The 24,327-nt window shown below is 33.3% G+C and overlaps 1 protein-coding gene across 2 annotated transcripts in view; it reads left to right on the top strand.

Moving 5' to 3' along the window:
* The window catches only part of LOC149805127 (tyrosine-protein phosphatase non-receptor type 21-like), a 96,111-nt gene that overhangs the window by 28,031 nt on the left and 43,753 nt on the right, over window positions 1–24,327 (top strand). For both annotated transcript variants that reach the window (XM_089947673.1, XM_089947666.1), the window contains exons 3-9: window positions 827–1,014; window positions 6,770–6,867; window positions 11,053–11,123; window positions 13,853–14,011; window positions 18,899–18,987; window positions 20,781–20,862; window positions 22,816–22,898. In XM_089947673.1, coding sequence (XP_089803799.1) covers window positions 827–1,014; window positions 6,770–6,867; window positions 11,053–11,123; window positions 13,853–14,011; window positions 18,899–18,987; window positions 20,781–20,862; window positions 22,816–22,898 — 770 coding nt within the window. The remainder of the gene's footprint in view (window positions 1–826; window positions 1,015–6,769; window positions 6,868–11,052; window positions 11,124–13,852; window positions 14,012–18,898; window positions 18,988–20,780; window positions 20,863–22,815; window positions 22,899–24,327) is intronic.

The following is a 24,327-nucleotide window of genomic DNA, read 5'->3' as shown; positions in this document are numbered from 1 at the left end:
CAGCTGTACTAGTGTTGAATAAAGTCAGCGTGTACTTTACAAACCTTTCCGTTGAACATGATGTTTATCATCGATATGTCAAACTTTTCATTATGTTTTCCAGCTTTACAATAGCAGTTATTGATATTTTTGTTACATCTTACTGAAAACTGGCCAATCTTATGGAAAAAAAATCAACTGCCTTACCGAGACAGGCTCATCGGGGTTGGCAGGTCTGTAATTTTTTGGAAAACCATGTTAACACAATTTAGCAAATGCTATTTGTGGTAGACAAACAAACTGGTAGGGTTTTATTTGTGTATTTCTATGTAGATTTTAAGACTATTACAACAATTTTTCAATTTATTTATGCTTTTTTAAAGGGAATTGATAGGACCTTAATGTCTTTCATGATGAGGCAGCTGACCACAGCTCAGGGACATTATGAAGACAATTACAGTGTTGTTTGAAAGAACATTAATAAAGACAGCAAAGCAATGCTATATTAATCTGATTTTGTAGACCACTCTGAATACCTTAAATATTTGGTTAGAGTTGCAGTAATTTCTTGTATTCAATAAAATTTGCAATTTACTTTCTTTTTTTCCTAGTCATATAATGAGGTATTAGTATCATTCTTCATAATACAGATTGTCTGATCCAAAAATTTATTTTTCTTTTAAACAAAACATCCACATTTTATTAACTAAGAACAACAGTACACAAAGTATTTTCTTGAAAAGGAAACTTTCTTGTGGACATTCATTTTGAAGTTTATATGTTAAAATAACATATGTTTGTGCTGCAAATATTTTACAATCAGAATCCACTTTTTTTCTTATTCCAGGTGCAGTACTTTGGGCTTCGCTATGTGACAAAGAAGTTACAGTTTCGATGGGCAGACCTTGACAAGCCCCTTAAGAAGCAGTTGGAGAAACATGCCCAGACATCACATGCATCCCGCTCCCCAAGATTATATTTTGGGGTTCTGTTCTACATTCCCAATGCTCATAAAATTCTGGATGATGTTGCAAGGTAAATGTTGCTCTTTTAAAACAGACTTCTCTTTTACAGGATTTCTCCATTGATATACACTGTGATCCTTGCAAAATATTTGAAAAAAGAGGTGTGCTTATGAATGGAACATGCTTTTATATAGATGTTTGCAGAGATTTTAAAGATTTGGTTTTCATCAAGTATGGACTTGTAGTGAAAGAATTATTTACTACAGATTTAAACAGTGCATGCTTTAATTGGATCATTATTGGAAATGCTGTTTTATCATATTTCTTAATGATAGGGCTGGGGTGAAAAAGTGGGTAAACTTGGCTGTGTCATGTTTTCCTGGACTCAGAATAGGCAACTGAAGAGTTGTGTGCTTCATTGCTTTGATGACCTGGCCAGATGTCTTATATGTTACATACAGTGCAAGTACCATTTTTTAAAATTCAGTCTTTAAAAAAGGATATATCATGGAAACAGTATTTTGCTCTTCCCCTGAATTCATGAAATTCAGTTTAATTTATTCCTCAGCAAAATAGGAGTTTATTTATGCCTGAAAATGGTGCATGATATAAAAATTAAACAGTGAATCGAATGAAATTCATTGAAAAAGTAAATCTTTGTCTGATAAAATTTCTTTCTCATTCTGCTTGGGAAAGGTAATGATTTTGTTCCCCCTTAAATATTTTTGATTTTTTTGTTTTTCTTTTTCTAAGATTATATTATGATCTTGATGTTGAAAAAAGTTCAGTATCAGTAAGTCACATAAGATACATTAACAAAGGCAAATCCTAGGAATGTAGTTACTTTGTCATTGTATTGGATACAACCATCATTAACATGCTATGATACTGTCAGCAAAATACCATTGTACTTATATTTGATACAACTACCATTAACATGCTATGAATACTGTCAGCAAAATACCATTGTACATATATTTGATACAACTATCATTAACATGCTATGATACTGTCAGCAAAATACCATTGTACATATATTTGATACAACCATCATTAACATGCTATGAATACTGTCAGCAAAATACCATTGTACATGTATTTGATACAGCTATCATTAACATGCTATGAATACTGTCAGCAAAATACCATTGTACATGTATTTGATACAGCTATCATTAACATGCTATGAATACTGTCAGCAAAATACCATTGTACATGTATTTGATACAGCTATCGTTAACATGCTATGAATACTGTCAGCAAAATACCATTGTACATGTATTTGATACAGCTGTCGTTAACATGCTATGAATACTGTCAGCAAAATATCATTGTACATGTATTTGATACAGCTATCATTAACAAGCCATGGATACCATCAGACAACATACAAGTAGTGCTTAAATGATACCATCAAACACAGATGACATTTGCAATGCACATTTTCAGTTGTAAAAGGCCTATTAAAAATATGGTAATAGTACATGTTGCTTTAAGGCAATATAAGGAATTTTTCTAACAATTTTATACCAGTTTTAAACTGATACATCAAGAAGTTGTATAAACAGGCCAGTTGGATGATTGTTTGATGACCTATGGTGGATAATGTTATTGATTGATTACATTGCTTATGTCATTAGTAGGACATATTTATGTCACTATCTGATAGCTGTAAGGCATTAATGGGGGAAAAAAAAGAAAATGACTGATATACATAAGATTGTGCAGAAATCATATTGGCGGGATTTTATTATATAGACTGTGTGATCATGTGGCTTGTCAGCTTTCTCTCTATCTATATGGGCTTACTAGTACGCAGAAGTTTTGATTTTTTATTATAATAAAAAATCATTGATCGTGAAGGATCTGTATTTCAGCAAGCTTTGTTTAAATTTGTCATCAAGTATGATTATGATAAGTTATACATCATTTTTAACTTGTATTATACTGTATTAATCAAATAGACTAAATTATTGGTCTTATATATTCTGTGTATTGATGTAGATAATTAAACTTATATTAGATAAGTTAAATCCTAATTGTCACTTAGACAGTGCTGTGTAATATGACACATGCATATTTTGTTCTTCTCGCAGAAGTCTCGGAAATGATTAATTACCTGTATTTGGACACGATGTTTTTTTTCTTCTGGGACACAGAAAATCCCTTACATGGGAGTTAAAGCTGTCAGAGTTTTAGAAAACTGTTACTGGATACCAATTGATCATAATAATCGGTTACCCAGGTACTTGATTAAAGCGAAATTGTATTAAATGTGTACAGACCTGAAGTTAAGTCAACATTTTTTGGGTAAAAATTCACAGTATCCTGTAAATATCACCACCTAATGTCAGCTGGTCCAAAGTCCACTTTTTCTGATAAAGTTCTGAAATGCCTCCATCACCATCTAGCAAATTGTCATGGTCTAGTCATCATAAATATCTGACACCCTTTCCTTGGTCTCACTGTCATATGCAGATGCTTATTTAGAGACTGAACTTGAGCTTTTTAAGTAACACTTTGATCATGCAATTTGTGAAGTCTATTCAAGGTTGCAACTGAACACATGTCAGTTGTGCAGAAAGATCAAATAGGATTCATAGCGATTGTATGGAAAAATGGGAACCAGTCTAGAAATGGATGTAGATAAAATAGAGTATACATGAGTTTGGCTGGTCAGGATTGGTTCATAGTGAAAGTTTGGTTTTTTTTTACAAGTAATCTTGGAGAGATTTTCCTAGTTGTAACTGAAAAAAAATAGAGACATTGTTTTATTGATGGAATTTCAATCCTTTAACAGACTTGAGTTTGGAACATTCATTACTGAAATTAGCACCTGACTCCTTGATGCAGAATTGAAAGCAGATGTTTCAAACATTTAGGTCCAGAAAATGCTGTGGCTCATATCTTTTTCTCTTCTCAGAAGCAGTCCTCCAGGATGCATCTATACTGATAAATATAGGTTTAATTATTAAATATTTAATATCATTGTGTTTGTATACTGTTAATTCAATAAGCAACCTCTGACAAGGTTTTGTCTCTTTATTATTGGCATTATAATGGACATTTAGCCAGTTCAGATATGCCCAACCTGCTTCTGGGATGGGACCAGCACAACTTGTTCTTGTCAGTGGTATTAGCTGTAACTTTCTTCTCAGTTAAAATAAATGTGGCTAAGATTTTTAGCATTTCTTGAATCATTGAAATAAAAATGAAAAAGATTTTCTCAAAATGCAGATGGTACAAATGTTTCAGCAGTGACTCGATACTGCAGTAGCTGAGTTAATGTTTCTTCCTTTCCAGGGCACCCAGTATTAAGTACTGGTGTATATTATTGTTGAATAATAAATAAATTAAATCGTATTGAATAATGACTTCAGTCCAATTCTATTCACATTGGTAAATACTGTTCAAGCCATGAGTCCTATAATAAATATGATATGGATGGAGGGGTTGTGAAGTTTTGCTGGGTACCAAGTTGTTTTTTTACCGGGTAGGGTTTCTCCACTCCCACTATGTCCAGTTTCCCCACCCCCTCTTTCACTCCCATTTTTGTCAACCATAAAAAGCTCTTATTAAAAACAATTCTATTTTATTAATGCAGGGCGGGGGGGACCCTGGCAGGATACAATTTTAATCTTAAAACCCAGCTGGGTCTGAGACAACATGCATTACAATCCCAGCCTGATTGATTTATTACTTTTGTGCTGATATTCTTTAGCTCCTTTGGTCATAAACCAGGAGATGAAGCAACTTCCTGAAGGAAGCCAACCACTTAATTAAACAACTGCTAAATAATAAACGTATAATAGAGTTCATATGGGTGCCTTCCCATATCGGACTAGCAGGTAACGATAAAGCAGGCCAAGTAGCTAAACAATATCTCCATGAACCTGACTCCATAGCATTATACTACAGTGTCCAAGAATTGTATAGCATCATCAGAATTAAAATCGACAATAAGTGGCAACAACATTGGGATAGCAGCATACTCATTAGAAGTCAGGATACAAAATTTATCAATACGATACTAATAGGCACAACTGAATTAGCCAGGAGTTTTAGGAAATATTTGACAATCAACATAAACTCAAATGGCAAATGCCCACACTATCCACTCCAAGAAGATTTAGAACATGTTTTTAACACCTGCCATATGTATGGAATCCAAAGAACTAGGTTTAGGACTAAACAACATAAAATTAGGTCCCCACTGACCTATCCAGATTTCCTTAAAGAACAAAACTTAAATAAGTGATTACTTATAAAAATATTATAAACTTCCTCACCGGCATTGGGAAAAAAAGGAGGATTTAAACAAAAGTATATGACCCACTAAACAGTCAAAAAATACCATTCAATTAATTACAACTAGGGGACAGGCTAACAAACTAAATTTAAGGAACAACAAGACCAGATGTCTTTTACATGTCTTAGCGACCCGAGTATTCGGTAAAGATATCTGTCTTATCAAAATAGATTTAGCCTGAAAATAACATCTTAATTAATCTGCTTCAAAAAGATTTTCGTTTAGCCTGATCATTTTTCATTGGCTATTTAAATTGTGGATGTGCAGAAACATAAAAGTTTGAATTTTTTGTGTGTGTACTGTCCACGTTTTACTCCGAATCCCTAACTTATCCTACTTTTTGTATAGGCTCACCTGCCTGTGTGCAGTTCATACATCTCTGCCTTAGATCTTGGGCCAAAGAGTCCAAATTTTAGACACAAAATCTGAATCCGATAATGGGCACATGTTTTGTGTTAAAAAATTAAGTTGCAAAAGATGTTTTTCCCTCTGTAGTTTGTAATGTATGTAGAAAGTCAAAATTATTTGGTATCCTTATACAGCAATATCTGTCTGTTTTTTTAATACCACCCACTTTTGGTGTATCTTAAATGACCTTGATGCTACAGAGCTCGGAAGTATGGTATAGCCTCATGACGCATAAACATGATGCCAGGGGTTAATGAGTTAATGGTCATTATGGATGGTTATGGGTGGGATACAGGAGAGGTGGTTGTATATATTTATGTGAGTGGAGGTTATGAGTGGCATACAGGAGAGGTGGTTGTATATATTTATGTGAGTGGAGGTTATGGGTGGGATACAGGAGAGGTGGTTGTATATATTTATGTGAGTGGAGGTTATGGGTGGGATACAGGAGAGGTGGTTGTATATATTTATGTGAGTGGAGGTTATGGGTGGGATACAGGAGAGGTGGTTGTATATATTTATGTGAATGGAGGTTATTGGTGGGATACAGGAGAGGTGGTTGTATATATTTGTGTGAGTGGATTGCTTACCATATCACAAAGACAAGAATCTTATGGTGCAGAAAAATGCTTAATTTCATTAAGTCTGTGATATATACAGACAGCTGCATATGTGTTTTGTTATGATTTTGCAGAAAGAACAAGTCTGATGTGGCTCATGGATAATTCAAGATCATCAGGCCAAGGCATATTCATAAGTCATATAAAACTATTTTTTTTGCCGGAACAGAACATGAATGTAGTGCTGTATTTATTACATACTCCTTCTCCTACACTTTTGAAGTATCTTTAGTTTATTGCAATAAAATTCAGATTGAATTGAGATTTATAAAAAAAAGTTCTCTTAACTTTGTCTAAAATTATCTATTCACAGATGTCAAAAGAAGACACATTTCAAATCAGGGTGTGTGATACAGAAATATGGATTGAACACCCATGTCGGATACTAGATTAAGCATATATGATTGAATGTTTATGTAATAAATGTGCCATAATAAATTGTATTGAGACTTGAATCTGCTGATTGCTGCTGTTATCTCTCTCCCCAGATATCAGTATTATCTGCAGCTGAAGAATGACATTGTGGATGGAAGACTGACCCTTAATGCTGACCAGATTATTAGGCTGGCTGCTTTCAGCCTACAAGGTAAAGTACTGCTGCATGTTTCAAAAGAGTTTATTTTTTGTACAAGAATAATTTTCTGTATAGTGGGTAATTTGTTGTAAACACTGTTTTTTTTTAGTATGTTTTATTTCAGCACCAGAGTTTGAAAGTTTTCACTCACAGCTTCAAATAGCATGTGAAAATTTCCAGTTGGGTATGTGCCAATTCAGGGCTGATCATTGTTTGTTCTCTTTAATGAAAGAGTGTTCTGTTAAGAATATTGCTGACTTTGTTTACTGAAATTCCATACTTTATACCTGAAGTTTATTTTCCATATGTTTTGATCAGACTTGTATAAATGCTTTGCTCACTCTTTAAAACTAATTAAATCTTAGCAAAGGATACTAGACTGATCTCAGTTTGTAATTACTTGCAGCTTGTGTTAGGACAGTCACATAATAAGTTTAGGAAAACAATCTTTGATATGATTAAATTTAAGTTGTTAACATCATCAGCTCTTATAGTTTTATAATAGTTGGATTAGTAAGAACTAACTGTGGGTAAATAAAGTTTGTTAATGCTTAACTGACTGGGTAATTGGATTTTTATAGATTTTTCCACCATTGGGAGTGAAAAGGATGGCATAGTCAGTTCCTTGGAAACTGAATCCTGCCATTAAATTTTAAAAGTTATGGCAAAGTTATGTTGTTTTTAAAAAACAATGATACAGAAGATTCTTCTTTCTTGGTAAATCAGTCATGCTTTAAGGTTTCTGAATCTGAGATGCAGTAAATTAAATTTTCTCAATTTCTGGATTAAATCGTCAAAATTCCTGCTAATATAAGTATATCAGATATTTTGTTGGCAGCGAAGTGTCAAGTTTGAACACTTAAGTTTAAACATGGTTTTGCTGTAATATTCTGTGTTGGTATTTTTCTTAATATATGTTTATAGTTTTAAATATTTACAATAAAAGAAGTATTAGGTGAAACTTTAAATTTGTTGATTTTGTAGCAAAAGGTTTGGTTATTTTGGTAACAATTTACAAATTCAGCAATAATATTTAAAGGTTGAAGCTGATGTTATAACATATCTCCTAAATTCAAAGCTTTCAGTTGTGTTCATATAAGTGTCTATACCCAATGTGAAAAGAAGTTGAATGAAAGGTGAAGAGTGTTAGAAAATTTATAAAAAAAAATATGAAGTAAAAGCCATTGGCCATATGCATTTTCTTAGGTACTGCATTATGTTTTTTTTATCCAGATATATGGAATATACTGTGATGACCACTGATGATCAACAAAACTAATAAGATCTGAATTTTATCTACAGAAACTCAGAAGATCGGTTTTAAAACGTGTTGCACAAGTTTCCTTTTGATGCAGACCATAAATAAGTGATAATTATTGATTGTCTCATGACAAAGAAGCAGACATTATTTATAGTGGATGCCTGAAGTTTACCAACAAAACAAATTTCAATTCATGCAGTTATAATCAAAGTTCATTTTATGTATGCCATTCTGTCAATGTTTTTGTATTCAGTTTTGATATGGTTGCTTTCTTGTAATTGTTACGAATAGAACATTGAAAATGCACATGTAGACAGTTTTCAGAAAGCAGTACAAAAACACAAGTTCTAAAACCCAGTCACCTAATCTAGTAATTAAAAAACATCCCAGTATATAAAATTGACACATTTCCAGTCATGTGAAAAAATTACTTGAAATAACAAACTATTTCACTTGAGCTTTATAAAAATACACTACTATTTTGCATGAAGTCTGGACTGTGAATTAGTATTAATAACATTCTAGCTGTATTTTATTTGGTAGCATTGATTGTAATATTTATGTGTTGGATAATATAATCATTAAATTACTAATCTTGTACTCAAAACTTCAAGATTTAAAATAATGAAGAAGAGTCACAATAACAGTTTTCTCTAAAGAGAACATGATTTAATGGTTTGGTCTTTTCAGGTCTAATCATATTGGAGTTATTGCCCTTTTTCCATCAGTATTACTTGTCCACTACAACAGACCCCTTGCAACCAGCATAGTTATAGATTTTGATGCAAGTTGGTGTGTACATTGTGTCATAGACCTAGATGTGCCATTTTTGGGTTATAGTCTTGTTTAGGAGAACTGTGAACCCCAGATGGATCATGCTCCTGACTTTCGTCTAGGCAACAATACTTCACAAAAATTATTTGAAACCATATTTTTCATTTGGCTTTAGATTGGCGAGGCTTTGAGTGGGTTTCATTTGCAGCATTTCATGGTATCATTTACTGCAGTTATGGCTTCTTATCATCCATCCTCCTGATTTTGTTTTCCATTGCATAATTTTACTACCATAATGACTCTGTGTCTTGGGAGACAAAAAAAATATTATATTTTTTTCACATCCCAAGATTTATATGCACTTAAATATTATATATAGCATTTTTGGTGTCCCAACACTTACAGACGTTAAAAAATAATAAAGACAAAATTGGCAAGATCGCCATACTGCACAAGTGACCAACTCTTGTTCAAATATTAAAATATTGCAATAAACTGTTATAAACTATTATGATTTTATGTTTTATTTTGCATGTGCATATTTTCAGATAATTTTCAACATGAATTAAAATAAACGTCAATAAATTCACGGATGCTTAGAGTTTACCAGGCGACTGGTACCATATAGAGTGTGCAGAACAGTACTTACACTGTGCGTATTGTGTATCCTTGTTTATCCCCAAGAATACTAGATGCAGTTTTGCTTTTCATCACTTTTGTCAAATCTCATCCTACCAAATTGCATTTAAAAAGATGTAAGTTGCTATTTAATTTGACCCACATGCTCAAGAAAGACTATTTTTCAGCGATATACGCAATCCAACTAAGTGACGTAAATCATATGAAATGGCAAACATCTTTAATTATACAAGTCGCATAACCAGCACACAGTAATTCACATAATTGATCATCACTGATATATTTTAGTTTTGTGTTTCAGCTTACCCTAACACAAATTTGTAACTTTCAACAGAGTGTTCATTCCACCTTTGAATTTGGACATCTTGTTGTTTTGGCATTTCTTTGTGTTTATAATTAGCAGATTTTTCTTTGTTTTCTCACAGAAGACCAGGTAATTGTTTGAACCATGAAACTGTGTGTGAAAAGGTTGATTTTTGTCTGGCAGCAATACCGGTGAACCGTTTGTTTTGCAACATTAATCCACATAAATTTACGGTTATAATATCTGAAGTTGGTTGAGCAGGATGAGATGCCCTGCATAATAACAAGAGTAAATTATTTAGCCCCCAAAATTATACTGGACTGACTCACCATTGGCTATCATTGTCAATCAATTATGGTATGCAAAACTTCCTTGGTTGAGTAGCATGATTACAGTAGCCAAGTAAACGGGTACATATTAATGGTTGCTTGCACTGGAGCAAACTACGTCAGAGTGTTTAAGATATGACATTTATTTTCAGTGAGTTAGGTAGTTAAATTTTCATGGCAAATAAAACATAATTACTGGTGCATTGACATAATATTCTAATACAATAATGCTTAAACAAACAATAATATACTGAAGATAAAAGGGATAGGTTACTTTGTAAATGCTTATAGCAACCCACTAATGCACAGCTCTTGTCATTGATCAAATTATACACATTTGAATTGGGTAGAAATAATAAGGAAACTTAATGAAATTGAATACATTTATTGACTTTTCAAACAAATGTTGAAGGTGTCCCAAGACTTAAAGTATATTAAAAAAAGTATTAAAAATATGAAAGTATATAAAAGAAATTGCTATAATTTTGTGTCCCAACATTTTTTGGGTCATAACAAAATTACTTTGAAAATAATTTAGGGTGTTCTAAGACTTGCAGTGTCCCAAGACATTTAGTCATTACATTAAGCATTGTTGTATTTCAACCAAAGTTTGCATGCACAGTATAACTGGGTACCATGTAACTGATATTGTTGTATGATTATCAGTTAACAGGCTATGTCTGAAAGTATTGACTGATTCTATGTAATGTTTATGGCAGGAACAACATGCATAATATGAATATCAGTTGTGGTTTTTAATATTTTATGTCTTATTCATAAGGGACGTATAGCAGACATTAGTATTAGTAGTATTGGTATTATTGTTGTCATTAGTATGCTGTTCTTGTGATTATTAGATGACATTATTAATATTATTATTATTATTCCAGTGGAATTTGGCGACTTTGAGTATGACAGAAATGCTGCAGATTACTTCACAGACAATAATGTCTTCCCCAAGGTACTATCTTTTTCAAATAGAATACTTGTCATTAGTTAGTTGAAGATTTAAGCTGTACTTCTGATAATGAATCCAGAATAGTTTATTAACAATAGATAGAGTTAACTTTCCATGAGTTAGAAAGTTTTTTGTTGTTTTTGGGCAGTTAAAGTTGGAATTTTTTGTGTTAAAATTGAGTCACTTTCCAGTACTTCATACTGCCTAATGTACAAATATTAAAATTGCATTATATAGTTATGTTTCATTATGCCTACTGGATAGGGCTGTACATCGAGATGTAGGAGTCCTATTAATCAGCTATCCTATCTGTCTGGTGTCTATTCACGCTTCTTTAAACCATAAAAACCCAGCAACCTGATCACATGACTGGATTCCATTTGGTAAGTGAATTGCATATTACACATAGATGCTTTAGTCTTTTCAGCTCCAGTTTTGAAGAGTTCTTGTTCATTTTTCATCATTTTCAGATCTCCATTACAGTAGATCCTTGTAAGCAGCATAGCTTATGAACCATTCAACAAACTCTGAGGCAGTTCTAGTGTGTACTTTACTTCATTATCACAGATGTGCTTTCTATGGGTTTTGTCTTGTCAATACATTTTGAACAAAGTTATAGCCCATTACAATTAACTTCATATCTTTACATTGGAAGTTGCTTGTAACCAGTATGGCTCAGGAACCATTCAGTATATTTTAATGCAATCTGGTATGGACATTGTCTTATAGTCCTTGGTATGACTTTTTGGGGTTTCTCTTGTCAGCTCCATTTTTGATCATGTTAAGGCACTTGAAACTAACTAAATATCTTCACCAGGGACATTGCTTGTAACCGGTACAGTTCAATAACTATAAAACAAGTTCTGATTTTAGTTTGGTTGTAGACTTTGATGTGGCTTGTTGGGGTTTCTCATTTGCTCCATTTTGGAAAGAGTTCTGGCCGTGTCAGTTAATTTTCTGCCTTCATTGGATGTTGTTTTTGACCAGCACATCTCAAGAACTGTTCAACATATTCTGATGCAGTTTGGTATGAACGTTGTTGTCTCATATACCTAGATGTGCTTTTCATGAAGTTTTGTCAAATCAAATCTGTTTTGGATAGAGTTATGGCCCTTGTCAGTAAACTTCATATCTTCAAATAGGGTGTTGCTTGTAACCAGAATAGTTCATAAACCATTCAATATATTCTGATGCAGTTTGGTATGATAATTGTCTTACAAACTTGGGTTTTATTTGGATTTAGTCTCAACTACAGTATTTTGGAAAGAGTTATGACCCATGTAAAGCAGATTTTTTATTCTCATGCAAATTTTTTTTAATGTAGCCTGCAATCAGCATTGCTCAAGAAACAGTCAGCATATCTAGATAGAATTTGGTGAAAATGCCTGTTATGAGTTTTGTCTTGTCTACACCATTTTGGACTGAGTTATGGCCCTTTCCAGTCAATGTCATATCTTCACATTATACGTTTCTTGTATTAAGGAGTCTTTCTATTGTATGTTGCTTGTAATCAACATAGCCCAAGAACCATTCAACAAATTGTCATACAATTTTTGATGTGAATATTGTTTGTAGACTTAGAGTACATTTTATGGGTTTTGTCTTGTCTACACTATGTTGGACAGAGTTATGGCCCTCATTTGTCAGCATAATTTCTCTGTATAGGATAATTGTTGTACTGGTGAGTCCTTTAAAGAGTTGGATATCAAGCATTCCATGTTGTCATTGAGAAGCGTTATGGCCCCAGAATTACCCATCTCTTCCTATTGGGGCTTTTCCAACACACATTCTACTCTTTAAGGCCTCTTAGAGCAGGTGTTTTTTTCAGTGCACCTATCAGTTATTGTCCTAGTTCAAAGTTAAATTCAGTGTTCTGTAAACCTTTGCTGGGTGGCAGTTTTTATTGTTAACTTTTGTAATGATATTTGCATATTAGTTAATATACAGATACATGATGGTTGATTTGAAAAAAGCATTTTCATTATGGAGAGGAATTTGTAATTTACTCTGAATTTAAGTACAAACTGTCAGGGTATTATTTCAAAATTGTCTTTAAACTGGACAATTTTATTTACAGGTATAAATAAACATGTCAAAATAAGGCCATTGTATATCAGTTTAAATTTAAATGCAAATCTAAAAATGTTACTTTTGATGAGAAACTAATTTAGAAAAAGAATGTTAAAGTGGCTGCTTCTTACAGCAGAACCTGTCTTGAGAGACCAATCCTTGCCAAGAAAACATGGTCTCCTAAAAAGGTGGTCTCTCATTTGAGAGGTCTGTGCATTGAGAAGCTGACAGAGAGTGAGACACAAGTATCCCTTTTCTGGCAACAATGACAGCATTGTGATAAATGATTTTAACTTTTTTGGTCAAACATCTTTAACAGTTGTAAAGCATATGTCATAGAGTTATTGACAGGAAAGTCACATTTTTCACTTGAACTCCTGTCTTTTTACCAATGTAAAATGAAAACTCACTTTTACGCTGTAATATAAACTCATGATAATATCTCTGTGCAGCATTACCTCTCTTGGTACCACTCTAATAATTAGACCACTTTCCAATTCCAAATTCCATTTATGCTGCAACAGTGCAAATCTGTCCTCTTATATAAGTCCAGCATCCAGCTTGAACTGATTTTTCACAGTCCAGTAATCTTAAGATTTCTATATTAGGTATATTTAACATTTATTTGTATTAAGACCAGACCTTTTTGTTCTTGTTTGCAGAACTTGTGTAAGGATGAGAATTTGTTATCACAGCTACAGCTTGAGGTTCAGAGTGCATACAGGAGTCTTATTGGAGTACCACCTGTTAAGGCAGAGATCCAGTATATGAAAGATCTACAAATTGTGGATGGTTATGGTATGGAGTACTATGTTGCTAAGGTATGTACAGCATGAAAGATGTAGAATGAACCTTTTTTAGCTTACTTCTGTGGAGTAGATGAGAGCTATTGTTCTACCCCCAGCATTGGTGTTGGTTTCTACATATGTAAGAGCATATTGTTTTGTATATCTGTATTGTGTTGTTTGACTTTTGGTCCATGACTATAGATTCTGTTTTTAGATAGTGGTATAAATAGGTGTTTACTAGTTTTACACTCAGCCTTGATAATGAACCTGTTGAGAAGTTTAGTAGTAATTTTTTGATTGGATGTTTGAGTATTGCAACATAGGTCAGGTGCGTTGTATTTTGACATAAGTCATGTATTGTGAAATGTGTCAAATGGATGCATTGCAAGATAGAGTTGCAATAGAGTTGTTGACATGTATATGAGAGAAATTGGACAATTACATTCATTCCTGTTTCCTATGTTGTTGTTTTGGTATTAGTCTGAAAATGTAGTTATGTTGTGTTTAGATATAATTTGAGAGGAATCATTTGTTTGGATTTTTCATGGCATTACAAAGTGCACTTTGGCTTTGGACAAAAGTGACATTTCAGGATTTTTGTGAATTCATTCAAGGGAGTTTTGGACAATGCCATTGTGATACATTAAGACTATTGGCACCTCAGCATATACAAGGATATAGGTTTGTAGCACATTCTAGACCATGTATTGTGTTAGAACATTTTAGGATTATTTGGGATTTAAATCACAATACTATAAATTCCTCATTACTTCATTTTTTTAACCTAAATAATTATTTGTTAAGTTTTGCTTCTTTCTGTTATTTTAGTTTAAGACAATAGATTTGTAACAATTTGTAACTGTACAGCCTGGCTGCATTGCAACCATTCTTTCTTATTAGTTCAAGACAACCGGTGTAAAGCACCTACACCCAAAGGAAGGTGTTATGGGAGGTAACTTTACATCCATGTACAGTTGTTGTAGTTTCTTTGTTATGTTTTTTGCATTTAGCTTAGGTTGTTTTTTTGTGTGCATCCTCTGCAAATGTTTTACCTGGAATCAAGAAGCCTGTTAGGGGATGTATCTTCATGAGCATTGTACCCTCTTCAAAACAAAAATAGTTGAATGTGACTGATATTTCACACTTCACTGACTTGATTGGCATTACATTTTGTTTTATGTTTATTTTGCAAGCTATGCTGATGTTAGAATTATGAGACTAGATCATTTTATGCTCATCTAATAGTACCATTTTGTGGTACTAATTGACATGCATAAAATTATTGTGGCTGCTATCTTGAAATTGTTATTGCCACTTCTGAATGGATGGTCATATCAACATTGGGTATTCACTCCAAGACCAGCCAGGGTCAAAGAAATTCCTAAAACTAGAGTAGGGTGGTGTATAAACCCTAGATTCAAATTAATTAAAACTGAAATTCTAATAAACTTAATGCAAACAAAAACACATAAAATCCTTTAACTTTTGGCACTAGGGGTTCATTTCTGAGAGGGACCACACCAATAAACAAGGTATTCAGTTAAAGACTTCTTATTATGTCTAGCTGGTCTTGAATGAAAATGGTGCTGAGATGAAATCCAATATGGCCAACATGTCAGCCATCTTGAAAATCTTATGACAACTCAAACATGGATGGTCATGTCAGGAAGGGTTTTTCACTGAAAGACTTCTTTTGAATTTTGTTGGTCAGAAATAAAAAGGGTTGTGATCTGATGTTCAATATGACCGTGTTCATCATCCATCCATTAACACAACTTTATTATTGCTATTCCATTCCTCCAGAAGTGCTTGAAGGGTTACACCTTTACATGGACAGATCAACATGGGATTTACGCTGAAAGACTTATGATATCTAGTTGGCCCAGAATGAAAATCATGCCGCTCTGACATCCAATATGGCCACCACTGCTGTCGTCTTGAAAATATTGTTTTTGCTAATCCTTCCAAGTTGATATTGTGGTGTCTTGTTGGTTCCAGATAAAAATGGCACCAATTTAACATCCAATCTGGTCACCACAGCAGCCATCTTGAAAATTTTATCTCAACTTCTCCTAAATGGATGATCATATCAGCATAGGGTTTTCACTAAAAGACTTCATGTGATTGTCTGGTTTGTCCTAAATTAGGTCATCGAGTGACTTTTGAGTGGGACTTTTTAATTTTGTTGCTCTTCATTGGTTATACCCTGAGTATCTTATTTCACCAACACTTGTTAATATGCATTTCCATGAAAGGAAGTCTACTACACTAGACCTAGTTCACAGTGACCCAGTAGTCATGCATGAGAGACTTATTATGCAATCAGAATTAGGTGTAGCATTTTATGTTGGGTTGTCCATCTGTACTATGTCCATTCATCCATCAATCTGTTCTGTGTTACATTTCCTCTTAGTAACTCAGGTTCTCCACCATCTACTGTTACCAAACATTGTAAGTATCTTGCATCTGGGGTAATGAAGAAATATTTGGCTCTGAGGTAATATGTCAGTGTCAAAGTGGCTGAAAGAGGAAAAACTATTTCACACAATATCTTGACTTCAATGAGAGATAGCTTGATAAACTTTATATATGGTTTGCATTTAAGATAAATAGATACCTTTGCATTTTGAGACAGAACAAAGTCAGAGGTCTTGATCATCATGACTTTGAGAAGTATCTGCATAATTTCTTTAGTTATCATTAGCTTTGCAATCTTTATGGTTGCCTTGTGACAAGGAAGACACCTGTTAATTTTGGAGTAAATGGGACATTAGCCAAATTCACAGGGATTATAAGAAGAAAAAACAATTTCCACAAGACTACTGATAAGCTTGCCTTGAATAAGCTTTGTAGATGGGTTGCACTGGGCACAAGAAAGAGACCTGCTGATTTTGGTCAAGGTCATTGGGACTGCAAGTTAGCAGTTTTCACAAAATTAAGTTCTGTGCCACTAAGCATAACCATACTTGTGTGAACGGCTTTCAATTGAGACAGGAAAGGAGCTATTGAATCTTGTTTTCAATGTTCAAAGATTACAGAAACTGAAAGAACATCAATGGTTTCTGCAAAATAACTTGAGTTCTTTTCTCTTACCTTGACCAATTTTTGTGGCTCGCTTACATGTAAAACAAGTAGGATACCAATTTATTTCAGGTTCAGAAGTTTTATGCATATTTAATTTGCATTGTTTATTAGTTTTTTTATTCATTATATGCTGTGGGTTCTGTAAAATTGTATCTTGCAGCTGACTTTGTCCAGAATTGTTAAGTTCATTGGATACCTGACCACAATCATTGATTATTTTAATTCCGTTCACAACTAATACATAGTTTATATTTCTCTGTGAGTGTAGGATAAATACTACTTAGTGAGAGTCAAAGATATTATGTTTATCATGTTCTTTAGTATAACTTTAGTAACACTCCTAATAATGTTAACTAGAATTGTTCAAGCAGTGAACTTTTGGCTTTAATCTGGTTTATTATTTTGTGTCTATTTTTTATATAATATTGTTTACTGGAAAAATTAGTTATTCTTGGTGTAAGATTTTGCAGAATATTTTGTATTGTTGTGTTCAGTACCATATTTGATTTGAGTGAAATTATTTAATTCAAATTATTCTTCTCTGGAAATACAACATGCTCTGTAATATTTTTGGACAGAGTCATTAACTGGGAATTATAGTGATTTAAACAAGGAGATTATATCACTGTGATTCAACAAAAGAGTGGTACATCATAACAGTTCAGACCATTGGTACATTAGTACATTAAACACTACCAGCCACTACATACTCGTCAATCAACACCTTCAGCCTTGGAGAATATTTGGAATACCACTAAGTTTATTGAACTTTATTCATTGGGAGTTGTCTTATTAATGATAGGATTATTTGGAATACCACTAAGTTTATTGAACTTTATTCATTGGGAGTTGTCTTATTAATGATAGGATTATTTGGAATACCACTAAGTTTATTGAACTTTATTCATTGGGAGTTGTCTTATTAATGATAGGATTATTTGGAATACCACTAAGTTTATTGAACTTTATTCATTGGGAGTTGTCTTATTAATGATAGGATTATTTGGAATACCACTAAGTTTATTGAACTTTATTCATTGGGAGTTGTCTTATTAATGATAGGATTATTTGGGATTTTACTCACATTTTACATTTTCACTTTGTATTCAATGGAAATAGTTTGTTGAATTTCACAAAACTTTTGGTTTTCATTCTTTTCTATTGCTAATGGTACCCAGCCCAGCCACTTGGACTCAGCCAGGTTTTGCACTACCCAGAAATACCCTGCCCGGCCACATTTTAAGAAAAGAACTTGATCTTGCTAGGTTATGGTCCCCAGCCCACTCACACACCCCACACACACACTAGGAAAATTTAAAAATACCAAGAAACATTCTTAATTGGTTGACATTAACAGGGGTGAGAGAGAAACTGGTAAAATATTACTGGAGAAACTGGACCTTGTAAAAATCTGATTCCTGTCAAAATTTTTCCTACCAGTCCATCCCTAATTTGTGTACATTATTGGGGCATTTTAGCATTAAAAACTGATGATTTCAAGTGCCAACATTCCATGTAACTGCTGTCAGTATCAGATCAATTTTAACAACAGAAAATATTGTAACTTCAGATTCAGCCAGAACTCTATTAACAACCATTTTCTTGTTCACAGTGAACATCCTTTCAAATATTTCTTTTATATAATGAGATCTATGTATAAGAAAATAAAAATTTCATGTTGCCTAAAGCATGTAAAAATGTACTCTAATTACATTTGAATATCTTGTAATATGTTTTTAATTTGAGTAAATTTTTTAAAGACTCCTTACTAATGAGTCAGAGTGTATATATATATATATATATATTCATATATGAACTTATTTGGAAACATTTCAGGATGAAAAAGGTAAAGAATTGTATCTTGGGACTTCCTACATGGGGGTATTTGCCAGATACTTGGATGGACAAACCCCTATCTTCTTCAGGTCAGTAAACAAAGTACTCTTATCAGAGCAAGCATTTTTATCTAGTTAGTGATAAGGTTGTCTTATTAAATCAGTTTGTCTTTTGAAGAAAAGAACACATTGTTCTCTCATTAGTGTTTGTGTGTGTATGTATGTATGTATGTATATATATATATATATATATATATATATATATATATATATATATATATATATATATATATATATATATATATATATATATATAGGGACATGATTTTAAAAAATCCCAGAACTTACAATGAAACTTATTTTCACCTAGGTCATATGTCCCAAGACTTAAGAAACAAATTTGTTTTGAATTTGTGCCCCCACCTCCTGCATGATGCAATAACAGATAAACAAAATGCTTGCTTGATAATAAAACAACCAAAACTAACCTTATATTGTTATCATATATTCCCCTTTTTTCATTATGAGCATTTATTAAAGAAATAAATATATCCATGAACTCTGCGTATGTTGCATATGCATGCATGCCGCTGTAAGTATTGCATATTTCAGATAACACAAGACACATTGTTCATTGGCGTGAATATAGAGAGATGAATCATGTTTGGTTTGACTCCAAAGTTTGAATATGTTATCAGACTGAAAAATGGATCAAAAAAATCTAAACAAGATGGAGTGAAATATCAACTGATTGCATGAGGTACCTGCCATTCATGCATGGTGTAAAGTGCAAACTAACCAAGATTGTATATATCCAGGTTAACTATTTTACATCATCTTGCAAATAAAAATTATTATTTGATAATACATTCACTGTGAGTTCAAAAAACAATCTTGACTAGCATGGGTTACAAAAAGTATTGTTAAGCAAGCTAAACATTGTATGTACTGCCAAATCAATTAAAAGCTTTATCAAAATACTTGTATTTCTAAGATTAGACCCTGTTCTTGTGATTCACCATCTTTCTTTCCTCAACTCTTTTCTACTTAGAAAAATAATTCATCTTTTGTGATGGTGTTCCACAACTCAAGATCAGAATATATGGGCATTAACTCTGCAAAGCCACATTTCTGCTCATTAATTCTGACAACCAGGTGGGAATTTCCCATCTCACACCAGTGAATATGATGAATTCTGTTATTCTTCTGTTAGGTATTCAACAGTTATGGAGTTTTTAATTTTAATTTCAATTTTTTAAGGTAGCTTTAACAGTCATTTTGCTACAATGTCAACAGTGTGGCAGTTTATAGTGATGTTTAGCACTTGGGCATCATGCAACAGACTTGTGGCATCATATTTCACTCAGACATGAGGCTGACCAGTCCTAACACTGACCTCTTAATGCTGAGTGCCTAGAGAGGCAGCTCTTTATGTAGTTTGAATAATAATAATAATAATATAGCTTTGGATGATAGCATTGGTTTGCCATTGAACATCCCCATGCTTTTAACTGTATATTTCAAATCCCCCTCGTTCCCCTTTACCCATGGCACTCCCCACCCCACCCCAGCACCAGCAGTTCTGATGCAAAATACAAAACCTATATGATGAATTTTGCTGCTGTTTTTGCATTTAAGAGGTTTGGTAAGAAAATATTAAAAAATTTCATTGTAATTGATGTCTTTGTACTTTTGATGATGGACCCCCCTTTTAGGGACCCCAGGCATCGGAACCAATACTGTTAATCCTCTTGTAGATGGCTATCATTGGGCCAAGATGGCTATAAAGTTTTATGAATTTTGACACAGTGGTTTTTGGAGGAGATATGGTGACAGATAGAGAGACAGAACTAAGGTAAACTCTGATACTGATACACTTTCAGGTGGACTGAAATAGCCCGAATATCACAGAGCAAGAAGACGATAGAGGTGGACACATCCAAAAGTTCTGCACAGTACGCTATGGTAAGTACTGAATTGGATCCAACTGTAAACAACCATGAATAACATAGACCCTGATTTTTCATTACTTAATGTTTAAACCAGTTAGGGCTGGACATTGTTGTATTAATTTTTCCTAACAATCCCAGATCTGCCCGCACATTATGCAATGGCAGATCACAGTATAGACTAAAGTAGATTTACAGTATGCAATGGCAGATCGCAGTATGTGTTATTTGCAGTTGGATCGGGCTTATAAATCCCTCTAGGAAATTTGACTAATATAGATTTACTCAGATTGAGGAATCCAACACCCCACCCCCAGGTGTATTGATAATAAAAACAAAAGGATCCAAGGCTGCTAACTTTATAAATAATGATATAAAGAGTCTTGTTATGTAGTTGAAATTAATGTGAATTTGTAGAATTAACATTCACTTTCATTTTGGATGCCATATATACTCACTTATAAGATGAGTCCAATTGTAAACTGTACAGACCCAGATTTGTACTGGCTAATCTTGATCTGTGCAGTTGTTAGGAGCAGTCATTAAACAAGCAAGATTGGACCTGATCTGCAGGTGCATTATGCTAAGGAAATCCAGGTTCTTTTGTTATTTGTGTTTGACTGGACTTAAAGAGTTTATATGATACATCGATAGTTTCAGTTATTTTGTTTTGCATTTAAACTTTGTGATGGTGCTTAACCATTTTAATGTTGGTTGTTTTAGATTAATTATCATGAATCATACTCTACTCATCAGAATGTATAGATTATACATTGTTTACTATTTTCCAAAGCATGAGGGAAGAGTTTGGGCCAAAAGGTTTAAGTTCTCTGGTGGTGTTGCAGATGTTTTGACACAGTAGAGTGTGTATGATTGTTATTCTTAGATGGTCATTAATCCTATATTTTCAACTAAACACCAGCAAAATAAGATTATTTTTTCACTGGTGACAGCATTGAATTTCAAATATACTTCTGGACAAGTACTAGACACATGTGACTTGACTTTTATCTTATATAATTTCACTCATTTGTATATTTAAGCCTGTTCGTCTGCAAACAGAATAACACATTTGGTGTCTTTCAGGCAGTGTATTAGAATTATGTAATTTTTTATTTACTCAATCTATAACTCGCATGAGACTACCCTGGATTCACCATAAGTAAAACAAAAAAAAACATACTGATGTAGCATGCTATTTTCCGATATTTTAGTGTCACTTACTTTTTGAATATGCGCATACCACACAAGCTGAAACCATCCTGATCAAGTAAGATTTCAAGATATAAGGATTTTATTGTATTAGTTGCTTTATTAAATGAACTATAGATGTCACTTTTTGAATGCCACTGTTGGCAGTGTCAGTATTAAAATTTCTGTGCTCAGATTTTGTGTTAAAGTTGATGCTAGTAATATAAAAGTAGGAGTGTATCATAGCTGTGTATGCACGCAGAACACACAATCATCCAAAATGTTGTTTGAATCCTTAGTGTCTGTTGATTCAGGCACATCATTTCAAAGAAAACGGTTAGAAATAAAGTGAAACTCCTCAAAACTGAAATCTCAGTACACTGGAATCCCCCCTGCAAGATCAATTTTTTGTAGTCCCGAATTTTCGTTAAGATCTTTACTTTTTTCCCCAGTAAACCAAAACCCCTCAGTTGCAAATACTGGAACAAATTATTCCTTATTTCAATTTTATGCTTAGAAAAATCCCCCATAAAACCAAAACTCACTTCAGACTTGTAAATGTCTAATACATACATACAGTTTATTATGGTTAATCATGGTCAGCAAATACTGTAATAGTCTTATCTGCGATATAAGACCCAGAAAATGTCAGTACGCAAATTACCTATTTGTTTCCAGTTTTGAGGGGTTCATTATATACTTAATTATTTTAATATCAGGAGAGGATTTGATACGTCTGTTGGAATGAAGTTTCTAAATTTGTGACTCTCATTTACAGGAGGATTCAGACACTTCTAAGTACCTGAGAAGAATGTGCCTTCTGCAGCAAAAATTCTACAAATCCTTGAAATGTTCACCCAGGTAATTTGCTCCAGTGCATGTGCTGTGAATGTTTTTTGTTTAAAGCTTTTAGAATTTATTTATTTTTTGATGAGTTTTCTTGGATTTTATTTTTTGCAGTTCCTTTCTGATCACATATGTGCTAAACATCTATGGATAAAATATTTAACAATTGTTGAATCCTAATTTCTATCATTTTTGATGATATGTAGTTAGTTACGCCATAGAATCATGCATAAACACATATACACCAGATATTTCATATATTTATCATTTATTTTAACATTATCTATGTATATTGATTGATTGAATTTTGTGTCTATTTATAACAATAAATTTACTGACCTTTAGCATCATGTGCATTATGTGTAGTGTACATAGCTTGTTTTGGGGAATTGACTTGAAATGCATGTACTATTAAGTTTCAGCTAAGTCGGATAGAGATATAACAGCTACCATATATACCCACTTATAAGTCGACTGCACAGACAGATCTAGCATCACATAATGTTCTGGCAGATTTGGGTCTGTGCAGTTTGTTAGGTTTAATCAGCAAAATAAACAAAATAGACCCTGGTTAGCAGGCACATTATGCTGAACACATATGGCAGTTCAAAATCTTTGTTGTTTGCAGTTTGATTTAATTCTATAACAGATAGAGTATGCAAACAAAGTCAAAGGCATTCTTACTCATAACTGAGAATATATGGTAGTATTAAAATGAAGACATAATTAGATAAATTTTATTAAAGACCAATATATATTGTCTGTGTGGTTTAATTGGTATTTTCATTTAGTCATGTCTGTGTAATTTAAAACCCATTCTGGGAGGCATAAGTATTATAACAGAATAAAAGGTGCATCAATGCTGGGTATGTGAGAAAGCTTGCCAGTAGCTTCTCGTGGGTCGGTGGTTCTTTCCGGAGTTTTCCCGGGTTCTTCCTCCACCATTAATACTGGCCGCCATGTATAGCCTATCGTGTGCTGAAAAATGGCGTTAAGCCCCAAAACAACAACAATAACAACAGCATCAATGCTGGTCAGGGAGACTTGTGAATGCCCCCTTGACATTTTTAAATAACGCAGACAGGTGTGCAGGACAGGCAATACATTATCCTGACTGCAGCCAGACTCTCCCATGGTTGCAGTAAAATTGGAAGCAAATATATTGTTTAAGAGGAAACTAAATTTATTTTGATGCTGGAGAACAACAGCTTACATTGATTTGTTGCATATGGAAATTCAGTTGTTAGATATGGTGGGTTTTTTTTATAGAATGTATGACTATAAGGTTTAAAACAATGACCTAATAAAAGCCTACATCAAAAGACTAGTTTGGGCAAAAGAGGCAAGTCTTGTAGATTTAGATTTTCAACATTATAGATGCATTCAGAGTTCCTGCTTTTTTGTTATTCTTGCAGTGCCAAAAGTACTGAAAGATCTAAAAAAA

Source organism: Sinohyriopsis cumingii, chromosome 2 (genome assembly GCF_028554795.1).
Source record: "Sinohyriopsis cumingii isolate HCF-2022 chromosome 2, ASM2855479v2, whole genome shotgun sequence".
NCBI lineage: Eukaryota > Metazoa > Mollusca > Bivalvia > Unionida > Unionidae > Sinohyriopsis > Sinohyriopsis cumingii.
Note: the sequence above shows the minus strand (reverse complement) of the source record. Positions and strands in the feature narration are given on the sequence as shown.